The following is an 18,137-nucleotide window of genomic DNA, read 5'->3' on the forward strand; positions in this document are numbered from 1 at the left end:
TAATGCTAGTTTCAGTACAGTGATTCCCCTAACACACAATGATTTACAAACATTGCTTAATGACCGGACTGACAAATTCATTTACCTAAGACGACGTCCGTGATACAGACGAATATATCCCTGGACAAGCACGATAAATCCCACGTCATTGACGAAGGCTGGAAGGCCATTCAATGCTGCACAATTACACCCAGAACGGTTACAAGGCCAACTGTATGAACCGTTGGAGCACATTAAAGCCACATTACACAACACCAGGCGTTACCAAGAGGAGCATTAAGACCTCCATAACTACCTTAATAGCTAGAAGCTATGAAAGCATATATAAAGCCCACACATTGCCAAGTACAAGATACATACACACATAGACACTAAGAGATTTCTTTCATTTTGTCACATTACATTGTTTATTCCCAAAAAATCTTCTTATACTGACTTTGGCATTGGAGGCATTGTGGCAGGCACCACATCGGTGACCATCTTTGAGGGTACGTTCATACAAGCTGGAAATTGCTTCCATCTGACTAATTCTACTGACGAACTTACACTTCATCAATATAACTCGACTAACGAACTTTCGCTTCATCAGTATAACTCGACTAACGAACTTACGTTTCATCAGTTTGGCGTCGTCTGTGGGGACGTGACGTTTTCATTTTTCGTATTCGAAAATGCTGCTTCCATCAACTTCAGTATTTAGATGGAGTCCAATCAAGATTCCGCAGCCTTGGCTCAACAAGTCCAAGCTTTTGCGGCCACCGTTGAAAAACTTACTAGGTAAAATCAGGAAATGAAGCTACGGCTTCAACAGGAGGAGAATCGATCCAAAAACAACGTAGAGGACGAGGGAAATAGCCATAGAAGGAGTGACCATCAAAGACCCACTACTCTAGCAAAACAGAATTCAGATCTTCTTCAAGAGATGAGGAAGGACATGGATGAGTTGAGAAATGCCATCAGAGAGAAGACAGACCAGAGCGTGGGCAGAATGGTAAGGGCAACAGACTCACCTTTCACAGCAGCGGTCCTGGGATGCCCAGTACCTTCGAAGTTTCAGTTGCCACAACTTGAGCCGTTTGACGGGCTCAAGGATCCCCAGGACCACCTCAACACCTTCAAGACGACATTGGGCCTTCAACAGCCCCCTGACGAGATAATGTGCCGTTCTTTCCCCACCACTTTCAAAGGAGCAGCGAGGGAATGGTTCACCAAGTTGCCAACATCGTCCATCGATAACTTTGAACAGCTGAGCAGCGCCTTTTTACGTCATTTCATTGAAGGACAACGTCCTAAGAGGCTGGCGGATCATTTACTCACCATCAAACAAGGAGAGAAGGAAACCTTGAGGTCCTATGTGAAACGCTTCACTTGGGAAACCCTGGAGGTGGATGACGCTGACGATAAGGTGCAGTTGACAACCTTCAAAGCGGGACTGCGATCCAGGGAGTTCGTTTCTTCACTCGCAAAAAATCCTTTGAAAACGATGACGGAGATGCTCCTGAAAGCATAGAAGTACATGAACGCAGAGGAAGTCTTGGCTGCCATAGCGAACGTGGAAAAACCAAGGAACAAGGAAAGGAAGGAGGACGAACGTAGAGGACAGAAAAGGGATTGACCCGATCGTCGGTTCATTGACGGAGGAAAAAGGAAAGATGAAAAAACTCCACAAACGGTAAAATTCACCCCCTAGTTATGCCAATTGATAAAATTTTAACGCAGAACAAGGATGAGCACTACCTTAAATGGCCAAGACCATTGCATTCATCCCCTAACATCCGTGACAAGAACAAGTACTGCCAGTTTCACAAGGATCATGGCCATTATATAGAAGATTGTCGGGATCTAATGGAGTAAATAGAGGAGTTGATACGGAAAGGGAAACTGCAGAAGTATGTGAAGAAGGGGGGGTATAGCAAGTTCAGAGACGACAATAAGAACTAGCATGAGTCCTCGTCCAGGGGTGAGGATCGTCCATTCCAACCTCCACAAGATGTGATCGGGGAGATAAAGACGATCACAGGGGGGCCCTTCACCGGAGGGTCGTTCAGATCCCTTAAGAAAGCATGCCAAAGATAGGTGAACAACGTCCATATGATACCTCCATTAAAGCAAAGACGGACGGACCAGGACATGTCTTTCAGTGAGGATGACACCAGGGGGGTGAAGCAGTCTCACAACGACCCTTTGGTCATAAAGCTGACTATAGAAGGATTCAACACCAAAAGGGTCCTCGTGGATAATGGTAGCTCCGCGGACATCATCTACCTTCCTACTTTTCAGCAGCTAAAGCTGGATCCAAGGAGACTGCGCTCATTTGACTCCCCTCTCGTCAGTTTTAGTGGAGACAGGGTATATCCCAAGGGCATAGTGACGTTGACAGTAACAGTGGGGACCTATTCAGAGCAGTTGACCCATCAGCTAAACTTCTTGGTGGTAGATTGCCCCTCATCCAATAATGTAATCATTGGAAGACTCACACTCAACAAATGAAAGGCAGCCACGTCCACCTATTGCTTGAAGGAAAAGTTCCCAATGGATAATGGTGTCGGCGAAGTAAAAGGAGATCAAGTCTTAGCCAGAGGGTGCTACCAGGCCGTCTTGGCTGCAAAGAAAAACCATACATGGATGATTGAAGAGAAGGAAGAAGAGAAAGTGGAGGCCTTGGAAACAGTGAAGCTGACCGAAGGAGAAGAGTCCAGGACGACCAGAATAGGGACGACGATAAGTCCAAGGATGAGAACAAAGCTCATCCAGTTCCTTAAAGAAAATCTGGACGTCTTTGCGTGGAGTCACGAGGACATGCCAAGCATATCTCCAGAAGTCATTCAACATAAGTTGAATGTAGATTTGGAAAGGAAGCTCGTCCAGCAAAGACAAAGAGTTTTCGCACCAGAACGAGACCAAGCGATCACAGACGAAGTTAACAAACTACTGATGGCCAGATTCATCCATGAAGTGTACTATCCTGATTGGCTCGTAAACGTTGTCCTAGTGAAGAAATCAAATGGGAAGTGGAGAATGTGCGTGGACTTCACAGACCTGAACAAGGCATGCCCGAAAGATAGTTTCCCTCTATCAAGGATAGACCAGCTTGTGGATTCCACAGTTGGACATAAGTTGCTGACGTTCATGGACGCCTTCTCAAGATATAATCAGATCAAAATGGCTAAAGAAGATCTGGAGAAAATTGCTTTCATCACAAGCCAAGGGCTTTATTACTATAAGGTAATGCCCTTCGGGCTAAAGAACGTAGAAGCTACCTATCAGAGGTTAGTAAACAAAATGTTCAGCAAAAAAATTGGCAAGAACATGGAAGTATACGTGGATGATATGCTCGTCAAGAGTAAAGAAGAACTTGCCCATCTGGATGACCTAACGAAGACATTTGCCACCCTTAAGCAGTATCAGATGAAGCTAAATCCCAGTAAGTGTGTTTTTGGGGTAGCCTCAGGGAAGTTCTTGGGATTCATGGTGTTCTAGAGAGGAATAGAGGCAAATCTGGTGAAGGTGCAAGCCATAATCAACATGGCATCACCCAAGACCGTCAAGGAAGTCCAGAAGCTCACGAGAAGGATTGCAGCTCTTAATAGGTTCGTCTCTAGAGTGACGGATAAATGCTTGCCATTCTTCAAGACCTTGAAGCAGGCTTTTGCCTGGACCGAAGAATGTGAAGTGGCGTTCTAGGAGCTCAAACGCTACTTAGCAGCATCAGCTACAACCGTGAGTGCAGCCCTAATCCGAGAAGAAGACAAGAAACAGCTCCCTATTTATTACGTCAGCCAAGCCTTCCAAAGAGCTGAGTCCAATTATCCAAGAATTGAAAAGATTGCGTTTGCGCTAATAGTACCCTCACGTAAACTAAGACAGTATTTTCAGGCAAATCCTATCCTGGTCATGACAGACCAGCCTATCAAGAAGTCCATGAACAAACCTGAGGCAGCTGGGAGAATGGTTCAGTGGGTAATTGAACTCAACCAATTTGATATTGAGTACCATCCCAGGATGGTCATTAAAGCACAAGCTTTGGCAAACTTCATCGCCGAGTTCACCCTTCTGGACGAAGACGACCTCACTAGCAAAACTGAGCAATGGACAATACAGACCGACGATTCGTCAGCCCAAAGGAGGGGGGGAGTAAGGGTCATCATAATCACCCCTGATGAAGAAGTACTAAAGTATGGAGTTCAGCTGAAATTTTCGGCCACCAATAATGAGGCCGAGTACGAAGGCATTCTGACGAGATTGAGACTCGGAAAGGCGTTTGGAGCTAAGAACCTGTTAGTCCAAAATGATTCAAAGCTGCTAATTGGGAAAATCAAGGGAGAATATGAAGCAAAGGAAGAGAGAATGCAGAAGTACCTCAGGCTGATAAAACATCTGACTCAGGAGTTTGATAAAGTGGAATTTGTACAGATCCCCAAAAGCCGTAATATGGTGGCAGACGAAGTCTCGAAGGTAGCATCGTCAAAAGAAGGAGCGACGAACATGGACTTAATGATGGAAATCCAGAAAAAACCCAACATTGAAGAAGTTCCAACATTCGCAATCCAGAGCACAAACAGCTAGATGATGCCCATCGTATCTTTCCTCCAAGACAGGCACCTCCCTCAGAATGCAGACGAGGCCAGGAAAATCAAGAAAAGGGTGGCCAGATCATTCGAACAGGTTATTTCTAGCCTTCTATATAGGTGGACACAACAGAGTTCATCAAGAAGTGTAACAAATGTCAACGGTTCGAGAATGTCCAACGACTTCCGACAGAAAGACTGACGACGATAGCGTCCCCGTGGCCGTTTGCGCAATGGGGAATTGACATCGTCGGCCCACTACCCCTAGGCAAAGGCCAGGTAAAATTCTTACTAGCTACTATTGATTACTTTACGAAATGGGTTGAAGCAAAACCACTGGCGACTATCACTGAAGCAAGGATCTGAAGTTTCGTGTGGAAGAATATAGCTTACAGGTTTGGGATTCCAAGGACGATCATATCAGATAACGAACAATAGTTCGACAGCCAAGGCTTCAAGGACTTCTGTTCAGGCCTTGGCATTAAGAATCTGTTCTCATCCTCAGGACATCCACAGGCAAATGGACAGACGGAGGTCACAAATCGTACACTACTCAAGATCATAAAAACCAAGCTGAACAACGCGAAAGGTGCCTGGCCAGAAGAATTGCCTAATGTCTTGTGGGTTTACAGAACCACAACAAGAACCCCGACGGGAGAGACCCCCTTCAGACTCACTTACGGCACTGAAGCAGTGATCCCGGTCGAAGTAGGAGTAACCAGCATCAGACGAGAGGTATTCAACGAAGAAGCCAATGATGATCGTCTGCGAGTGAATCTGGACTGTCTGGGCGAAGTGAGGGACAAAGCTTGCAGCAGAATGGCAGAGTACTGGCAGAAGATGGCTGACTATTACAACAAAAGGGTAAAACTTAGACGACTCGACATAGGCGACCTCGTCCTGCGCAAGGTCACCACAGGGACTAGAGATTCTGCCCAAGGAAAGCTGAGCCCCACATGGGAAGGACTTTACCGAGTCGTCCACTACTCCAGGCAAGGCAGCTACCACTTGGAAACCCTAGACGGACAGAGACTCCTGAGGCCATGGAACATTGAGCACCTGAAGAAATACCACTAATAGATGTAACAGATAAATGTATTCATTGTTGAAATTAATAAACGAATTATTCAGCTAAATGTCTCCATACAAACAGGTTTGATTCAGCTGGAAGACCAAGGAATGACAAGATTCCTAAAAGGGTGTAAGTCACAAAAGCCAAAAATGGATAAGTAACAAGATTTCGCCTAGACGGATGTAAATTACTGACGATGATAAGATCCCTAAATGGGGGTAAGTTACAAAAGCCAAAAATGGCTAAGTAATAAGATTCCGTCTAGACGGATGTAAGTTACTGACGATGACAAGATCCCTAAAAGGGTGTAAGTCACAAAAGCCAAAAAAGGCTAAGTAACAATATTCTCCCTTGACGGATGTAAGTTACTAACGATGACAAGATCCCTAAAAGGGTGTAAGTCACAAAAGAAAAAAATGGCTAAGTAACTAAATCCTACATAGACGCATGCAAAGCTACCAACGATGAAAAGATCCCTTGCAACAAATCAAAACAAAAATTAGGGCAAAGTTAGATCCCCTACAAAAGTGTTGTTTGCAAGGATTTGACGAAGTTATGGACAAAAAGTATTGATGATTGAAAGATCCTGTGCAATCACAAACCAAAGAACGTGCAATCACAAGTGAAAGTAAGTACAGAGATGCAAATTAAATTAAAGCCCAAAAACAAGCAGGCAAATCACCATTGTTTTTACAACCGAAGGCCCATAAACACTGGGCTAAAAATATTGTTCTCAAGATAGATTAAAGTAAAATTGTTCTCAAATTAGACTTACAAAACAACCCAAAACATAATGGGCATCCAAAAAAAAAAAAAGAATTTTTCACAAGTGTCAGGTTCGGGCGTCAATAACAGCGTCATCACTGGCAGGAGCGTCACTAGCAGGAGCGTTCTCAGGGGCATCAGGCTCAGTGGTAGAAGATTAGACGGCCTTGTCAGCAGCCATCTCCTGGTCTACCTCTTCTAAATCCAGCTTCTCCATGTCCATTCCAGAAGGATGCTTGACAAGATATCTCCTCAGGAGCTTAAAACCTTTGAAATACCAGTTGAATAGGACGGTGTTGTACTTGTCAGTAGTCTGGAAAGCTTCTACCGACCTTGCAGCAATAGTCTTGAGCTTCTCCTTGGCGCCTAAAAGCTGCTCATCCTTCTCCAGTGTCAACTGACGCTCAGCACTGAGGTTGTCGTTCAAGGTCTTTACTGTTTCCTTCAAGGAGGTAGCCTCGCCCATGGAGTCAATAAGATTCTTCTTCAGTGTAGAATTCTCCGCCTCCAGAGCCTCTATCCTGGATGTGAGGAACGCCACCTTAGCCTCCTGAGTAAAATACTCAGAGGTAATATGAAGACTTTCCCTTAGCACCTGGAAAGAAGTTCAAAGTCGTCAGTAATATGAGAAAGGAAAAGAAGCTGAAAGGTTACACAAAACAATTTACCTATAAAAGCTTATGGACGTGGCAAGCCGCAATGTCGTTGAAAGGCACGCTAGATAAGGCCTTTAAATTCGCGGTAGTCACGACCTTGTGAGCCCTGTCCACTGCCATCTTCTAGTCATTCCAGACCGTAGATGAACGAGGATCGACCTTCTCCTTCCTTTTTTCGGATAGCCGTGGCCTTTTCGAGACAGGAGTACCACCAATCTCTTCCACAGATGTGGCGGGAGAGGCCGTCCTCGTCATCTCAGCTCCTGAAACAATTGGATTGACGGAGGTAGCTGGAATGATGGAGCTACCCCTCCCAGTGACGCGCACTGTCTTGTTCCCTAGTTTTGACAGCGGCTCGTCCTTCTTGGACCTCATCTTAGCATACATATCTTTGTTGAACTTAGTCCTCATCTCTGCAAGAAGGAAACGCTTGTAAAAAAAAAAAAAAAAAGTCAAGGGTGTGGAAAGTTAGTACTGATGAACCCAACACTTACTCTTTTTCCCTTCAATTTCAAGGTTTCGCAGGATGAAGCTGGAAGGGTCTGGTCCAAGACAGTAGAAGGCAAGGGTCCTTAGGTCCACAAGATTGTCCTAGCTCTCAATCGTCTACGCATATTCAATCGCCTTCTATACTAGCTCCTTATACCTGCTCTTTAGTTTGGGCCGTCTTTTAACTACGCAAAAGAAGAAATAAAAGAATCAGTAGCAATAAAGGCAAAAACATGACGAAACTTAAGTGACGAGAAGAAATATTGACGCACCTAAGGTCGGGGTTCCCCACCGACGATGCCATCTCAGGAGATCACCCCAAACCTCGCCAGAGGGAGTCTTAAAATCGTCCCCAGACACAAAGAAAAATCTAGATTTCCAGTACCTAAAAGACGAAGGTAACCCCTTGACGATTCTAGTCCTCCTCTCCCAAGGCACCAATTCATAGTACCCATGCTCCTTAGACGCTTTCAAGCGATACAAATAGATGAGCTCGTCAACCCTGAGCATATCCCCGTCCGTAGCGGCCAGCCATATTCCCATACAGCTGACCAATATTCTCCACGAGTTAGGCATAAGCTGCCCATGAGCAATACCAAAGTGGTCTAATAGCTCTATAAGGAAGGGATGGACAGGAAACCTCAACCCACAGACGAGGGCAGACTCGTAAAAGTATACCTTGCCTAGGAAGAAGTGACAAGCCCAGTCCTCCTCATTAGGCAGATGAACCATAACCCGATCCGGGAATTGAAATCTACCCCTAAATCTCCCCAGTATGTCAGCATCCAATCCACACTCCTCCTTGAGGGCATGAAAAGCCTTAACATCTTGAAGGGTAGAGACAGCGGTGTCCCCTTCCACTGGGTCATTGCTGGACGATAACCTAGTCTCGAGCTCGCTCGACCTAATTTCAGACATTATCCCCTGTTCCCTTACCTGACTCTCGAACCAACCAATTGATTGACGAAGCAAAGTCAACAGATCGGCCACTGCAACGCTTAAACAGTTACCCTCGAAAATGAAGTCTTCAAGATGAGGGAAAGCGCCTGAAGACCCCCCTAAACATGAGAAAAGAAAGAAACTGATGGGCAAATTATCCTAACCTCAGAACTACTAACCATGGAAATCCAGAAAAAACACGAAGTGAAACTCTACAAACTAAACCCCCAAGAAATTGAAGACAAACAAAAGGGAAGGAGAAGAAGAAGGAAATTAAAAACTGTATCGTAACAAATAGAGAAAAGGCAAAACAAGAAAAAGAGAAGTGGTGTACCTTAAAAATGGCGGACAAGGGAAGCCCCACCATACAATGCACCAGTTCAGAGAAGAGTTGCAGAATGAGAAAAGTGAAGGAAAGGCCTAGAACAATGATGGAAAATTTTTGAGAAAAGTGGAAAAGAAAAATGAGAAGGGGAGAAGTTTAAAAGCAAAGGTTCAGAAAACTGAAAACTAGCGGGAAACCCAATGGTCACAGGAATTGGAGTATTAACTCCACTAGTCAGAAGGCGCCACGTAGGCCATAACTTGAGGAGCGCCGCCACTATACATTTAATACAGAAAGAAATCCCAAGAGTCATTTATAGCCCAAAACCTTTCATATTCTTCGGTCGACACTACAAGTCACGACAACCACAGAATCGAGAGGCAGCTGACGAGACTGACGAATTCATTTACCTAAGACGATGTCCGTGATATAGACGAATATATCCCTGGACAAGCAAGATAAATCCCACGTCATTGATGAAGGCCAAAAGGCCATTCAATGCTGCACAATTACACCCAGAACGGTTACAAGGGCAACTGTATGAACCATTGGAGCACATTAAAGCCACATTACACAGCACCAGGCATTACCAAGAGGAGCATTAAGACCTCCATAACTACCTCAACGGCTAGAAGCTATGAAAGCATATATAAAGCCCACACATTGCCAAGTACAAGGTACATACACACATAGACACTAAGAGATTTCTTTCGTTCTGTCACATTACATTGTTTATTCCCAAAAGAGCTTCTTATACTGACTTTGGCATCGGAGGCATTGTGGCAAGCACCACACCGGTGACCACCTTTGAGGGTACGTTCATACAGGCTGGAGATTGCTTCCATCTTACTAATTCTACTGACGAACTTACGCTTAATCAGTATAACTCAACTGACGAACTTACGCTTCATCACTTAACAATCGCACATATTCACCGTCCTCTAGTATGTATAATCTGTACGCCTCACTCACACACGCTCATCGCATACACATACACGGTACACCAAATTCATGCAGTGTCAGAAATATGTATATAAACACATTAGCTATTCTCACCAACACAGACACACAGTCACATAAGTAATCTGATAATGTTAGAACCACCACATACATAGGTCCACTTCTAAACATCTGAAATTACATATACCATAAACACAAACATACCCAGTGGCGAGATCGAAACCTTGAAGTTGCTCGACCATGATATCTGGGTCATGAAAAAAAGGTGAGATAGAGAGAAAAGGGGAAGAGCAAACAAGTGCAAGAGCCACCGCTAGTAATGGGCCTGTTTGGCGTTATCCAAAAATCGAATCCAACCGACACATTAGCTATAACCCAACCTTCCTTTCTTTCTTTCTTTTATTTTTTTTTAAATTATTTATTTATTTATTTATTTTTAAGTATAACCTAGCTTTCTACTAAAAAAAAAAAAAGCTATGACCCAGCTGAGCTTAAACAAAGTTACAATATTCGTATCAGTTTGTATAAAAATTTATGTCTATTTTATTATAAAAACTTACTTTTTTTTTATTTATTTTATTTGCTCAATTTTCAAAGCACCATATATCAGATTATTTATTTTACACTATATTTCAATAAAATATCAATTTTCTCAATTTTCTTTTTTTCTTCACACACAACAACCACTTACTCTCTTCATTCATACTCAGAATACGTAAAGAAATAATAAAATAGAGTAAATTTACATAGTTATTGTAGCATGCATATTTAGACAATTTTACCTTATTTGATATGGATAGTTTTTAGGGAAAAAAAAAAGTGTAAATTTGACACAATTTTTTATTATACAAACTTTTTTTGAGAAACTATTATACAAACTTTGATATGATTAATGCCATCACATTCTTCCAAAATTACATCTCAACCCACTAATTTTTCCAAAATTATATTTTAATACTTAAAGTTTTCTAAAATTTCATTTTGACCCCAAAATTTACTCGAAATTTCATTTTGATCATAAGCTTTTCCAAAATTACATTTTAAATTCAAAAGCTTTCTAAAACTACACTTTGACCAAGAAAACTAAATAATTGCTCAAAAGATTTCAAAATTTTCACCTCAATTCTTAAACTACAAAAAATTGCACTTTTCCCCCTAAACTTTTAAGAATTGCACAAAAGTCCATAAGTTGATAGTTCATAGACATCACCATCTTCAAACCCAAATTTTACCAAATTACACTAAATATCCTCGTGATCAATAAAATTGACAAGGATCAAGTTGATACTCCACAAGAATTTGACAATTGTATTTTTTTAATGAGAAAAAAAGCTTTGAGAAATAAAACCATGTTTATCGAAAAATATCATGTCGAATATTCAAGTTATTTTTCAAACAAAGAATCATATGAAAAAGAAGGTATTGCCAAAAGATAGACATTGTACAATGCCTAATATTATGCATCTACACGTGTAACCGAACTTCTGGATCTACATCTTTTGGCTTGATACATGATTTTAGAACTTATTTTAGCTTAGGAACACTTAGGACATTTATTAACCTAAATTGGAAGATAAAATCAATTAGAAATACTAGCCTCTGAGCACGCGCTCACACGCGTGCTCAGAAGCTCTTCTATTTTTTGGGTAAGGGTTAATTTAGAGCATTTATTATAATTTAGGATTATTACATTTTCCAATAAAAAAAAAAAAAACTTAGGAGTGTGATTGATCAAGTTTTTCTTATTTCAAAACACATGATACTCATCACACCCCTAAGTTTTATTTATTTATTTTTATTGGAAAATGTAATAATCTTAAATTATAATAAATGCTCTAAATTAACCCTTACCCAAAAAATAGAAGAGCCTCTAAGCATGCGCTTACCCAAAAAATAGAAGAGCCTTTGAGCACGCGCGTGAGCACGTGCTCAGAGGCTAGTCTATACTATTATTTAAGGGGCTTTCCCTATTTGGATTCCTCATTTTTTAGTTCAAAAAAGTTCCTACACCCCTATATTTAAGTAGAGACAAAATTAAAGGATAATCCAGTAAAAATGCAACTTTAACTCTTACTAAAACATTGCCTAAAAAATAGGACCACTCTCCAATTAATTTTTAAATTGCTTTATCCACTTATAAATTAGATTTTCAAAATAAAAATTATATCTATACTACTATTTAAGAGGCTGCACCTGTTTGGACCAAATTTTTTTTTTGTTCCAAAATACCCCTACAGCCTATGTTTAAGTAGTGACAAAACTTGGTAAAAATGCTTCTTTAACTTCCACGTAAAACACTATCTACAAACATATAATACTCATCACACTTCTAGGTTTTTTTTTCATTACACCCCTAGATATTTTGTGATTGAAAAATATAGTAATCTCAAATTATAATAGATTCAAATTATTAATATTTACTTAAAAAATATAAGAGCCTCTGAGCACGCGCGTGAGCACGTGCTTAGAGGCTAGTTACAAAATTATGCGTTTGTGATGTAATGAGTATTATGCATTTCATCACACCCTTAGATTTTTTTATGATTGAAAAATATAGTAATTCTAAATTATAATAGATGCAAATTATTAACCTTTACCAAAAATAAAATGAAATAAAATAAAATAGAAGAGCCTTTAAGCATGCGCATGAGCGCGTGCTCTGAGGCTAGTATCTATTTAGTTTTTCAAGCGCGTGCTCAGAGGTTAGTATTTATTTATTTATTTATTTATTTTTTTGGGGATAAACTTGAGGATGTTTTTTTTTTTAAAAAAAATTGATTGGAAGATAAACGTATATATCTATTTAGTTTTTGTTTTTGGATAAACTTGAGGATGTTTTTTTTTAAAAGAAAAATTGATAGGAAGATAAATGTGAGGATGATTTTTTTTAAAAGAAAAAAAAAAAACAGCAATGTGGGATTATTTAACTTATTTTTATATTTAAAAAAAAAAAAAAAAAAAATAAAATTTAGAACTTTATATATAGCCTAGTTTGTCAATGTTTCATGATTATGTACTCTTAGTTACTGATTTACAGTTGATTTTGTCATTGTTACCAACAAGCTGTTTTTTTCTTTTTTGTCTCTTGGAGGCCACCTCATGGAAGCCACTACAGAGTCATAGTTACAATAAAGAGGAGATAAATCAGGTAGGAATTTTCATTGATGCTTTTTAAGATTTGAATTAGATTTTTTGTCCTTATGTTACGTTTTGACCCTTGTATCTGTATGTTACTTGTGTTTTAATGTTAAATCAGTGCATTGAAGTTCTACTACTCATATGGAATACTACCTTTTACTTGCAGGATGCCTGCATAACTTTCTTACTCTGAAAGCTTGATAATCTTGCAAAGGATGATAAATGCCAAATAACAATGATCTCCACTTGGGCTACTGAATTGTACTTGGACAAGGTTTGCTTATTTCTATACTGAATTGTACCAAGGCAATCTCTTTGCCTTATTAGACTACTTGGTATGTTAAGGCTCCTAAGAGGGTTTCTTTCTTTGTTTGTACTACACCATTATGTGGGCATAGTCCCTTAATAAACCACCATTACGTACTAAAAAAAATGCGGGAAAACCATTTTTGAGACATGTGAAAGAAGATTAGGAGTTTTAGTTATCTTCAACATCACATGTATTGTATCAGCTGATATAAAAAATCCAGCTGATAAAAAAATCCAAAAAATTAGTCAAAGAAGTTGAAGTGTTAGTGCGAGCTACACACAAATGTTTACTTTGGGTCTGATTAAAGTTCTATATATTTGATATTGTATGATATATCTCTCCAAATGCAGCTTGAGGGTAATAATGCCTGAGTTGATGGTGACAAGGAGAAAGATGATGGTCGTGGTAAATCACTTAAGGTATACAAGATAATTCATTTATATCTTCACCACTCAACTAAATTTCAAAATTCTTGACTTTGCTATCTGCTTCGGTACAGGCAAACAAAGAGGAAGATGACAAAATGAGGACAAGGTCGACAAACGTTGCAGCCCGTACTGCTGTTGGAGGAGATGACATGCTTTCAAAATGGCAACTAATGGCTGAGCAAGCATGGCAGAAACGTGAAGGAGGGGTGGATACATCTGGTTCTCAACTAAGTAAAGATGTGAGTCGCAAGCCTTTATCAACATCTGGAAGAAAGGACAACCAAGCAACAGAGAAAAGGGGCAATGCAGCTCCTGTTGCTGCTTCTGGTAAGCGTGCTTTAATTTGATTTCAATTTTGGAAGGTAGCAATGCAGCTCCTGTTGCTGCATTTCCCTGATGTTGGCAGTCTCATTCATTTGACTTTTCTCCTTTTGGAAAACTAATATGCTTAGATCAATGATGCTTTATTTTTTATTTTTAATAGGTAATAAGACAAAAATTGAAAGAAATGAACATTGTGTAGTGGAAATGAAAAATGATACGAAGTGTTTGGTTGGTAAGAAGTAAGACATTCCTAATACAAGTGTAGTGGAAATGAAAATGGTAAATTATACTTATAAAAAAAGGGTAAATAATAGGTGTGAAAATAATAGATGAACTCGTCTGTTTAAAGGTGGAGTGGCTATATTGAGAAAGGGATGAGATAGAGTAGTTTAAGATGTTTTGGTTATGTGTTGCAGAGAATGCTTAATGCTCTTGTGAGAAAGGCTGATCTAATTCAAGTAAAAGTAGTGAAGAAAGGTGGAGAAGGGCTTAAAACTATATGAATAGCTGTATTGAACAATGTATTGAACAAGGATGCAATATATATTTGGATAGAATAGAATGGAGAAATAGGATATATATGGCCAACTCTACATAGTTGAAAAAGGATCCATAAATTTTACTCTAATTTAATTGGAATTTAGGTTCACTTGCAGATGTACGGACTCAAATTGATCAGCTTTGAACCCTGAAATTGCAAATCTTAAAGAGAAGCTTATTGCTTGCAAGACAGATCGTATTGAGGTTTGAGAAATGCATTTTGAATTTCTTTTTCTTTTTGCCCACTGCTGGGCAGCTTTATTGTCATAAATTGTATAAGGAAGGTTATTTTGTAGACTAGCAACGTATTTTGTAGCTTGGGGTTGTTCATGTGAAGAAAAATGTTTATGAAGTGGCCTATAATTGCTATGATAGACTTCACATCCTGCCTTCTCAAAAATCTGTTTCTTTTGACTTTTTTTGTGTACACTCTTGTGCTCTGACAGCTTTCCTAATAAGAAAAGAGTTGGGGGAGATAATGTGGATGGTTCCTTTGAAGCCTTAGTCCGAATAAAGATGGTAAGATTGGTTACTCCTTTCATCATTCAAGGAATTATCCACTTCATCTTATTATTTGTTTGATTGTATTTCGCTCTGCATCTTAAGAGCCCATCCAGAACATTTGTAATCCTTAGTAATTGAGATATAAGGCCTTGTTGGGCTGAGTTGATACCTTATACTAAGCAAATGATCTTTTTTTATAGCTCTTATGCAGTGCTCTCTCAGTGAGTTTTACTTGTAGTAAATAAGTACACACGCAACTCTTGCATTTCTAATTTACTCCAATCTGGTTTCAGGATATGGGGCACTTAGAGGACCATATCAAAACCAATAAGAAGCAATCCCCTAAGGCTGAAGTTCAAAATTCTTTAAAGCAAGAGGTATGGAAGTGAATTTTTTCTTCTTAATAACCACGTTTTGAAGAACCACAAGACTTAAATCTAATCCTTTTCCTCGGTCATTTTGTCTATTCAGCCTATTGCAAATGGGCTCCATCTTTATAGCTGTGATTTCTACTAGTTACTTATTAATTTTAAAATATGTGGCTAGCAGATTCTACAACTTAAGAAGAGATTACAAGACCAATTTGAGGTCCGCCGGGCATTGGAAAATGCAATGGGATATAGGTCTTCCTCTCAGGATAATACAACTGAAACAGTAATGCCCAAGGTATACCTTCTTGCCTACCTCTCCCAAACACTGATGTAGATTTGTTTTGGAGAGTAATGTATATAACTTTTCTTGCTAAAGAGGGTGTCCAATGCTCTTCGAACACTTGACTATTCCCTTGAGTGTGTGTAGCCATTTTATCCTACAAACACCAAGTAATTACTAGGAGGAATCTCTTGGGGGTGGTCCCAAGATGCTGGTTGTGGTTTTTGAACTTAGGACCTCATTGATCTAATGAGGCCTTAGGAACCACTAGGCCTTGGGGGTTTTGGAGAGTAAATTATTATGAACTACTTATACAGTTTAATTGCAGTTTCACCATTTATGTATTTTGTCTATAGCGTAGTTGTAAATTTTATCCCAATATCTTAAGGTGTTGCATTATCTCATTATATTTCTTAATCATTTTAACCAAAATTTCATTTACCAAAGAGAGGGAAAACCGGAAAACCAATACTGTGAACAGTCAATATCTATGGAGAATTCCCACTTTCTATTTTATTATGTGTTTTTGTTTTTGTAATTATGACTTAGACACCATGTGTTATCTTATCCATAAAGGTACCTGTGACTACTGAATCATATGCTCCAATATTTTGATTTTTATGGTTTAATGCTATTACTAATTGTCATAATTTTTTATGATGCCCTTGTATAACCCGAGTTAACCATGGAATCATGTATAATTCCTATGTTAATTACAGCCTCTGGTTTTGGTTTTCCTTTTGCTTAATAGCTGCATTTTCATTTTCATATTGTAATTTAACGCTACTTTTTGATGACTCCAGCCAGCCACAGAGTTAATCAAGGAAATTGCAGTGTTAGAGTTGGAAGTAGTGTATTTGGAGCAATATCTTCTCTCCTGGTGTTCATCGCTGTCACTCCTCATCATCTCAACGTTCAGTGTATTTGACTAGGACTTCACCTCCAGCTGATTCTTTGTCTAAGGCTTTACGTGCTTGTCATTCCCAACCTTTGTCCATGATGGAGGTAACTTGAGTCTCATCACATAACCATCTCTACTCTCTAGTTGGAGCTTGGCTCCCCCAGGACAGCCAATTGCATAGATCCACGCTACATCAAAAGATGTGTTAATTTTTTTAATTTTTTTTTTATTTCCAGAAATATATCCTATTAATTTCAGTTTTCTTTTAACCCAAATTTTTACGAAATAAAATGATGGAGACAAAATGTCACTAGTGCCTTGATGCGGAGGTGTTATTGGCAATAAACTTGCAACCGCAACAGAGTTATAATTTGGAATTACTATAGTAATATATATTGCTATTGTTTGATTCTCTATGAGTATTTGGTTCAATTTTTATTTACTTACAAATGTTTGAGTCTCTATAGTAGTATTTGTACATCCTAAATTGCTAATTTTTCACCATTGGAAATTATTTGATAGGAGATGAAGATATAAAAATAAAAAATTAGATGTCTCATACTCCTTTGCATTCATCTAGGCTTTTTAATAAGGGCTTATGTAACATCGTGTCTCGGATTCATCACCATCGTCAACTATTCCGCAATCAATCTAATCACTCAATAATAATCTCTTTCAAAATGTGTCTTCTCTCTGTTAAAATACATAAATAAAAAATAACCTTTAGAAAAATTATATCAATATGACTCACAAAATAAAAAGTAAAAAAACTAAAAATGAAATTAAAAGTAAGAGAGCATGAGAGGAAAGAGAGTTACCTAATCGTGATTTGTGAGAGGGTGGATTAATGGTAGAGTACCATTTAAGCTCTTTCCAAATTTAATTATTTGCATTCATTATAATTTGAAATTATTACATTTTTTAATCACAAAAAATCTAGGAGTATGATGAAAAAATTATTTCACTCACAAATGCATTATAATGGAAAATGTAAAAAGTGTGTATAAATATATTCTTATATTGGTGGATGCATGAGAACAAAAAATTAACCAATGTTTCACTTTTCTTCTATCATGCAACCAAAACAAAAAGCAGTATATGTCAAGGCTAAAAAAAAATTCAACCCAACTTAACCCATTATTAATCCACAAAAATATTGAGTTAAGTAAATTTTGTCAAGTTAATTTCATTTTTCTTTTCTCATGCAATCAAAACATATATCATAATGATTGCAGGACCCTTTTCTTCACCAGCCATTCTTATTTTTTATACGAACACACTTTGTCTCAATTGTCACTGAAAGATGTAGATGCAGAAGAACAATGAAGTCTTTTTTTTTTCTTTTCTTTTTTTGATAGGAACGGTTTGTGATTTTGGTAAGCAGTAGAATTAACATGGTCTTATATGTAGTGTTTTTAGGAACTATCCCCACTTCCTAAAAAAGAGTCAAAAATTTATCTTCCACTAACCCTGCAGTTACATAGTTACCTACTTTTTTGAAAAAACTCTTCCTCTAACTACTAAAACACAACCCCACTACCTTAAAATTAAGAAACGTTTTAAAGTT

At 38.8% G+C, this 18,137-nt stretch overlaps 2 protein-coding genes across 5 annotated transcripts; both read left to right on the top strand.

Annotated features, from left to right (window-relative positions):
• The first annotated feature begins 790 nt into the window (after nt 1–790).
• Nucleotides 791–1,510, top strand: LOC112020030 (uncharacterized). The gene has a single exon (XM_024052580.1). It carries the CDS (start codon nt 791–793, stop codon nt 1,508–1,510), a length of 720 nt encoding a protein of 239 aa, XP_023908348.1.
• Nucleotides 1,511–12,793: 11,283 nt separating this feature from the next.
• LOC111996597 (uncharacterized) lies at nt 12,794–17,051 on the top strand. Of its 4 annotated transcripts, none has more exons than XM_065772603.1 (9): nt 12,794–12,922; nt 13,079–13,247; nt 13,573–13,641; nt 13,722–13,977; nt 14,619–14,718; nt 14,961–15,033; nt 15,312–15,395; nt 15,568–15,684; nt 16,473–17,050. In XM_065772603.1, exons 6-9 carry the CDS (start codon nt 15,031–15,033, stop codon nt 16,599–16,601), a joined length of 333 nt encoding a protein of 110 aa, XP_065628675.1. In that variant the 5' UTR covers nt 12,794–12,922; nt 13,079–13,247; nt 13,573–13,641; nt 13,722–13,977; nt 14,619–14,718; nt 14,961–15,030; the 3' UTR covers nt 16,602–17,050. The 4 variants fall into 4 exon arrangements, with proteins under 4 accessions (XP_065628675.1, XP_065628672.1, XP_065628673.1 ...); XM_065772600.1 differs by having other exon boundaries at nt 13,079–13,186; XM_065772601.1 differs by having other exon boundaries at nt 13,079–13,186; nt 14,631–14,718.
• Nucleotides 17,052–18,137: the final 1,086 nt, after the last annotated feature.

Source organism: Quercus suber, unplaced genomic scaffold, assembly GCF_002906115.3.
Source record: "Quercus suber isolate HL8 unplaced genomic scaffold, Cork oak 2.0 scaffold_61, whole genome shotgun sequence".
Classification (NCBI taxonomy): domain Eukaryota; kingdom Viridiplantae; phylum Streptophyta; class Magnoliopsida; order Fagales; family Fagaceae; genus Quercus; species Quercus suber.

Excerpts from the sequence above, each read along its gene's own strand:
- LOC112020030 (XM_024052580.1), top strand. The coding sequence starts at position 791 with ATGAAGCTACGGCTTCAACAGGAGGAGAATCGATCCAAAAACAACGTA.
- LOC111996597 (XM_065772602.1), top strand. Across the intron at positions 15,396-15,567 it reads AAAATTCTTTAAAGCAAGAG|ATTCTACAACTTAAGAAGAG; the intron begins GTATGGAAGTGA and ends TGTGGCTAGCAG. Across the intron at positions 15,685-16,472 it reads CTGAAACAGTAATGCCCAAG|CCAGCCACAGAGTTAATCAA; the intron begins GTATACCTTCTT and ends TGATGACTCCAG.